Source organism: Scyliorhinus canicula, chromosome 3, assembly GCF_902713615.1.
Source record: "Scyliorhinus canicula chromosome 3, sScyCan1.1, whole genome shotgun sequence".
NCBI lineage: Eukaryota > Metazoa > Chordata > Chondrichthyes > Carcharhiniformes > Scyliorhinidae > Scyliorhinus > Scyliorhinus canicula.
This window is the reverse complement of record NC_052148.1, coordinates 104947759-104954753: the sequence shown is the minus strand read 5'-3', so window position 1 is coordinate 104954753 and position 6995 is coordinate 104947759. Positions and strand designations below refer to the sequence as shown.

The 6995-nt window shown below is 47.3% G+C and overlaps 1 protein-coding gene across 2 annotated transcripts in view; it reads right to left on the bottom strand.

Annotated features, from left to right (window-relative positions):
* Positions 1 to 1723: 1723 nt before the first annotated feature.
* Positions 1724 to 6995, bottom strand: part of cwc27 (CWC27 spliceosome associated cyclophilin) — a 276041-nt gene continuing 270769 nt past the window's right edge. For both annotated transcript variants that reach the window (XM_038791030.1, XM_038791029.1), the window contains exon 14: positions 1724 to 2081. In XM_038791030.1, coding sequence (XP_038646958.1) covers positions 1919 to 2081 — 163 coding nt within the window. In that variant the 3' untranslated portion in view covers positions 1724 to 1918. The remainder of the gene's footprint in view (positions 2082 to 6995) is intronic.

Genomic DNA, 6995 nt, shown 5'->3' with positions numbered 1-6995 from the left:
CTTAAGTTTCCGGGCAGAAATCCTGCCCTCCCTCCACTCTGCCTGAGAGCTTTTGGCCAACCCGAGGCTAGCAGCTGCCTACTTCGGTTGAATCAGCAGGAGCTTTGGCATCTGCCTGTAATTCACCCAGGGAGAGGCTTTGAACCAGGTCACAGGTGACTGAGGGTGGGAGGGAGTATTGTGAACTGGGGTTGTGCGAGAGGTGGAAAGGGTCAGAAGGAAATGCATGGAGGTGGCTCTTTGTCGGCCTCCCCCTTCTGATGCCAGATCCCTCAATCAGGCACTGAGTGCCTTTGAATGTGGGATCCACTGGGGCCCTGCAAGCAAATACAACAGGACATGCTTTTCCAGCTCTGTGCATGGCCAGCCCACTGCTGGTTGAATACTAGCAGTGGTGTCAGAAGGCCCCATATAAGTGGTTAAAGACAGCAAGACGAAAAGGCCATCAATGAGGCTTCCCACCCCAGACTTAATTGGAGCTTCCCCAACCCCGTAAATGCTTCCCCTACTTCCAAACTTGGCTACGAGAAGGAATTAAATTCTACTACTCGTATGGCCTGTCATTCTACAATGTCAAGATATGTGCGCTCTGTGTTAGCTCAGTTGGCTGGATGGCTGGTTCGTGAGGTGGAGCGATGACAACAACACGGATCGAATTCCTGACTGGCTGAGGTTATTAATAAAGGCCGTGCCTCTCACCCAAGATGTGGTGATCCTCAGGTTAAACCACGTTAGTCAGCTCTCAAAGGAGACAGCAGCCTCTGGGACAGTGGAAACATTTACATTTGCTCTGAATATAGTATTTTTTCAGATCCTACCAATTGAGGGTTTACTCCAATGGCGTGTGAGAGATAATGGGCGAAATTCTCCCAAAACGGGAGAAATCGTCAAACTGCCGTAAAACCCGGGCGGGTTTTACGGCATCGCGCCCCTTCCCGACGGGGGACCGATTCTGGTCCCCCGTCGGGGCTAGCAGCCCGACGTCGGAGGCCCCGACAAGTCGGGCTTAACGAAAATCGTTAAGCCCGCTTGTCGGACTTAGCGCCGGCTGACGCGTCATATGACGTCAGCCGCGCATGCGCAGGTGGGAAGACTCCACCCGCGCATGCGCGGGTGACGTCATCGCGTTTTTGCGCGAAACCCGCGCATGCGCGGTCCGGGTTGCCCCTCAGCCGCCCCGCGTATTGATACTGCGGGGCGGCGGAAGGACAAATAGTGCGCGGGCATCGGGCCCGCTGCCCGCGATCGGTGGGCACCGATCGCGGGCCCATGGCACCCTTGGCACGGCCGTGGTACTGCCGTGCCAATCGGTGCCATGGTTATTTTTTTCCAGGTGGTCACGACGTTTTTACGAATGGCAGGACCAGGTGTGTTTGCCGTTCGTAAAAAGGTCGTAAAGGGCTGGGACTTCGGCCCTTCTAACAGCTGTGAATCGCTGCGGCCGTAAAAAAACGGCGGCAGCGATTCGTGTCGGGATTTCGGCGGGGGGGGGGGGAGAATAGCGGGAGGGCGTCAAAAAAGTCGGGAAGGCCCTCCCGCTATTCTCCCACCCGTCGTGGGGGGGGGAGAATTTCGCCCAATGAATGAAAAACAAAACTGTGACCACGTATAGAGTATCCCTGCAGTTATGTTACTTGGCCTTACAAAGATCGACAAGCTGTAAATTATGAAGAGGAATAAAATATTCTGCAATATGATAGGAACTGCAGAAGAACAGCAAAACTGCTACAATAAAATTTATTTTCAATTTTGAAGAAAATCATTAGAAAATGTATTCTTTCGTTAAGAGTCACCTTGCAAGTTTGTGATAATTCAGACTGCATCAAGCTGCCTATGTACTCGCAGACATCACCTAGTACCATATGACTAGGACAGAACTTCATTTACATGCAACTTCTATTTATGAAGGAGTGGGACTTCATCTTCTCTCTTTCTTCTCTTTCATGATCTTTTTACTTTCCTCCCTCCTTCTTTTGTTCACTGGATTCCGTGGATCATGTATTTCGAAAGTGTCTTCATCCTGAATGTTTGCATCTTTTACTTTTCTTGTTTGCTCCTCAAACTGGAGGACATGCGACAACCTAGATGAGAAAAAAAATAGGCAAACATGATGTAAGCATATAAAATTCCCCTATGTGATCACTTGCTTGCATCTAATAAACTTAATACAGTAGCACATTGAAATAGAAGAGTAGATTTAATGATCTATGATTATTTTAATATACAACATTAAATACTCTACGTAAACAATACTTCAAGAGAACACTGACGTGGGTCAGACTCCAGAAGTTTTATACATATCAGCTTGCATTCATATTTTATTTATACACAAAATAAAGTTTCAATACATGTAACCCGCTAATTAGAAAGTAACAAACACAGATGGTGTATAGTTCTAAATTTATGTACATCAAATGAGTTTTACAACAAACCAAAATATTTGTGCAAAAAAGTTATGTTCCAAATACAGAACTGAATGCCGAGTTAGCACACCCTAAAGTTATGCCAAAATAAACTAAAATATATTCATTTGGATTCCCTATAAATAGAGACCAAATTATTTTTCTGAGGGGCAGGTTAATCGTAAAACAAATCATAGAATAGAATCATAGAATCCCTACAGTGCAGAAGAAGGCCATTCGGCCCATCGAGTCTGCACCGATCCTCCAAAAGAGCACCCTACCTAGCCCAATCCCCCACCCTATCCCCATAACCCCACTTAACCTTTGGACACTAAGGGGTAATTTAGCGTGGCCAATCCACCTTACCTACACATCTTTCAGACTGTGGGAGGATACCAGAGGACCCAGAGGATACCCACAGACACGTGCAAATTCCACACAAACAGTCACCCGAAGTTGTAATCAAACACGGTATCTGGCGCTGTGAGGCAGCAGTGCGAACCACTGTGCCAGAATGCTACCCCAGTTCAGGGTGGCACCGGGGGCACAATGGTTAGCACTGCTCCTTCACAGCAGCAGGGACCCCGGTTCGATTCCCGGCTTGGGTCATTGTCTGTGTGGAGTCTCCATGTTTGCCAGTGTCTGCGTGGGTTTCCTCCGGGTGCTCTGGTTTCCTCCCACAAGTCCCAAAAGACATGCTTGTTAGGTGAATTGGACATTCTGAATTCTCCTTCGGTGTTCCCGAACAGGCGCACGAGTGTGGCGACTGGGGATTTTCACAGTAACTTCATTAATGTAAAAAGTTGTGACACGAATAAAGATAAAGGCTATGATTGGTAAATAGCTCCATTGCCTTATGGATACCTTTGGAGAGCTGAAGGCTAAGGGAGTAAACCCTGGCACACCGATATCTCAATATGTAATCTTTACGGAAACTCGAGTGCATCGCCAACACCATCCAGGATAAAACAGCCCGCTAACTGCCACCTACCTACCACTTTCAACATCCTCCCAGCATCGACACACAATGGCAACACTACCATCTACACGATGCACTGCAGCAACTCACCAAGGCTCCCTTGACAGCACCTTCCAAACCCACAACTTCCACCGCCTGGAAGGACAAGGTCAGCAGATGCATGGGAATACCAGCATCAATCTGCAAGTTCCCCTCCAAGGTACACACCATCCTGACTTGGAACTATATCACTGTTCGCTCACGGTCACTGGGTCAAAATCTGTAACTCCCTCCCTAGTAGCACTGTGGGTGTACTGACACCCCATGGACTGCAACGGTTCAAGAAGGCTGTTCACGACAACGTTCTCAAGGGCAATTAGGGATGGGCAATAAATGTTGGCCTGGCAAGAGACAACTATATCCTGTGAAATAACATATTAAAAAAAGCCCTCTTCTAATCAAGCCAGTGCCAAAATTAGTGCCTTGCATTCCTTTTGACTCAACCAGGGAGCTTGAGAGTAGGATCCTGACGTTTTGGACAGTTGCTGAGGCTTGCACAGGGAGAGGACACTCCAGTTTTGCTGAAAATTGATAACACAACATGGGGCAGAGCAGTTATGAGTGATAAGCCCAATTCGATTGGTGTAGAGAACAGGTGCTACAGGTTTTCTCCAATGGTGACAGGGGCCAATGTGTCTGACTGGTCAGACAGCGTCCATCCCAACTCAGGAACCCCTGACCAGTAAGGAGCTGACCTGCCATGCTCCATCAGCTTCAATGGCTGCTTGGGGCTGAGAATCTCTGCTCAGCAGGGGGATGGAATCTATTGCACCAGGAAAACAAAGAAAGAAAGGAGATGCCAACTCTTTGATTGTCATTTGAATGTCAGGACCATGTGCAGGGACTGACAGATAACTTTCAGCTGGTTAATAATATGTGCAAGACAGCTGTGATTGAGATGGTACCGAAAAGGTTGAACACCGATATAGCACCCTTATAAGAGCCAAGGCTCACTGAGAGTCAATCATTGAAAGAAAAAATATAACATGCACATCTGGCAAAGGAAGAGTATAGAGAAATGCATGAACAGGGTGTAGGTTTAATTGGATAGCTCTTGCTGTGCTCAATGATAGAACCCTCGAAAATAGTTCAGATTGTGTTCTCTGATCATACCTCAGGCTATACCGCCTGAACTCATCAAGTAAAGGAAACCAGCAGCATATGCACAAACTTCTCTGTCTCCTGGAGGGAGGGTGCAATACCCCAGGATATGTGTGATGCAAATATTGTCACCCTATAAAATAACCAGGCTGACTGCAGCAATGGCAACAATAATAGAGGGATCTCCCTGCTGAGCATTGTGGGAAAATATTGGCTCCTGTTGCCCTTGTCACACTGCAGATCTTGGCTAAACGCATATATACTCCAAGTCCCTGTGTGGTTTCAGAAATGGGAGATCCCAATCAACATGATCTTCTGAGTGCGACAGCTGAAAGGTAAATGCTGTGAACAAAGGAGACCACTATATACTGCCTTCATCGATCTCACCAAAGCAATGACCATGTTAACAGAGGGTGTCTATTTCAGCTACTAGTGAAAATTGGCTGCCCGTCAAAGCTGTTCAATGTGATCACTTTCCATAACAATTGGTCAGTTTTGATAGGGAAACATCAGAATGCTTTGAGATCTGCAATGGTGTCAAACAGGGCTGTGTTCTGGCACCAATATTGTTTGGTATATTCTACTTTTTGTTGCTGTCATTTGCCTACACGCCATCTGCAGCCTTGCTTGCTTGCCAAGACAAAGGTGTACCAACGCTTCATCAGAGATTTGCTCCATGCTGAATATTCACTATGTACTAATATTCCATACTGTGGAAAACCTTCAGAGGCGAATGGGCAGACTCTCTTGTACCTGTGTACTGTACAGTATGGTCTGACATTTATCACACAAGACAATACTTCATGATCCAGGATGTTGCAGTACTCCCATATTTCGGCATTGACAATGTGAACCTGGAAGTTGTTGACAGCTTTGCATATTTAAGCGGCACAATCATCAGAAATTTGTCACTCAATACAGAAATTAACATACACATCACACAAGCTGCATGTGTTGCGTCTAAGTGGAGTAAGATAATTTGGAACAACAGCAATCTGACTGAGAACACTGCAAATCTACTACGCTGCATTCTCAGCAGCGGTGAGACCTGGACAACATATGCTAGGCAGGGGAAAAGGCTGAACAGTTTCACCGTTGCTGTCTCAGACATAAGTTTAGCATCTCTTGGCAGGACAAGGTCACTAACTTAAAGGTACTGGAGGGCACAAAATACATCAGCATACTTATTTAGAATTTAGAACAGTACAGCACAGAACAGGCCCTTCAGCCCTTGATGTTGTGCCGAGCAATGATCACCCTACTCAAACTCACGTATCTACCCTATACCCGTAACCCAACAACTCCCCCTTAACCTTACTTTTTAGGACACTACGGGCAATTTAGCATGGCCAATCCACCTAACCCCGCACATCTTTGGACTGTGGGAGGAAACCGGAGCACCCGGAGGAAACCCACGCACACACGGGGAGGACTTGCAGACTCCGCACAGACAGTGACCCAGCCGGGAACGGAACCTGGGACCCTGGAGCTGTGAAGCATTGATGCTAACCACTATGCTACCATGCTGCCACTTATTGGTAAGCTAACAATGTTTCTGCTGGCTCGGCCACATTCACTGGGTGGATGATGGCCGTATACATAAAAACATTTTGTATGGTGAATTGGCCATGGAGTTATGAGCTTCTGGGCCGAGGAGGAGAAGGTGCCAAGGAGGTGCCACATCAGGCCTTGTGTATACTGGCAGCGGCTGTCATTCGAGGACTTGCTGGCCCAGGCATGCCGTTGGAGACTCCGACTGAGCAGGGAGACAGTGCGACATATGTGCCAGATCATGGCGCACATGGCACTGCGGGGGTATGGGGAAGTACACCCGCTCCCAGTGGCCGTCAAGATGATAGTGGCCCTGACCTTTTACACGACGGGGTCAAAGAACAAATAACAGTACAGCACACGAACAGGCCCTCGGCCCTCCAAGCCTGCGCCGATCACATATCCTATCTAGACCAACTGCCTGTATCCTTCTATACCCTGTCTGTTCATGTGCCTATCTTGATAAGTCTTAAAGGTTACTATCGTATCTGCCTCAACCACCTCATTTGGCAGTGCATTGCAGGCCTCCACCACCCTCTGTGTAAAAAACTTCCCCCGCACATCTCCACTAAACCTTTCCCCCACACCTTGAACTTGTCCCCCATTGTAATTTTCATTTCTGCCCTGGGAAAAAGCCTCCAACTGTTCATCCTATCTATACCCCTAATAATTTTATAAACTTCTATCAGGTCGCCTCTCAGCCTCCACCTCTCTAGGTAGAACAATCCCAGTTTATTCAACCTCCTGGTAAACCTTTTCTGTGCTCTCTCCAAAGCCAACACGCCCTTCTGGTGGTGTGGTGACCAGAATTGGACACAGTATTCCAAATGTGGTCTAACCAACGTTCTATATAATTGTAACATAATTTTCGAGCTTTTATACTCAATACCCCGTCCTATGAAAGCAAGCATGCCATATGCTGT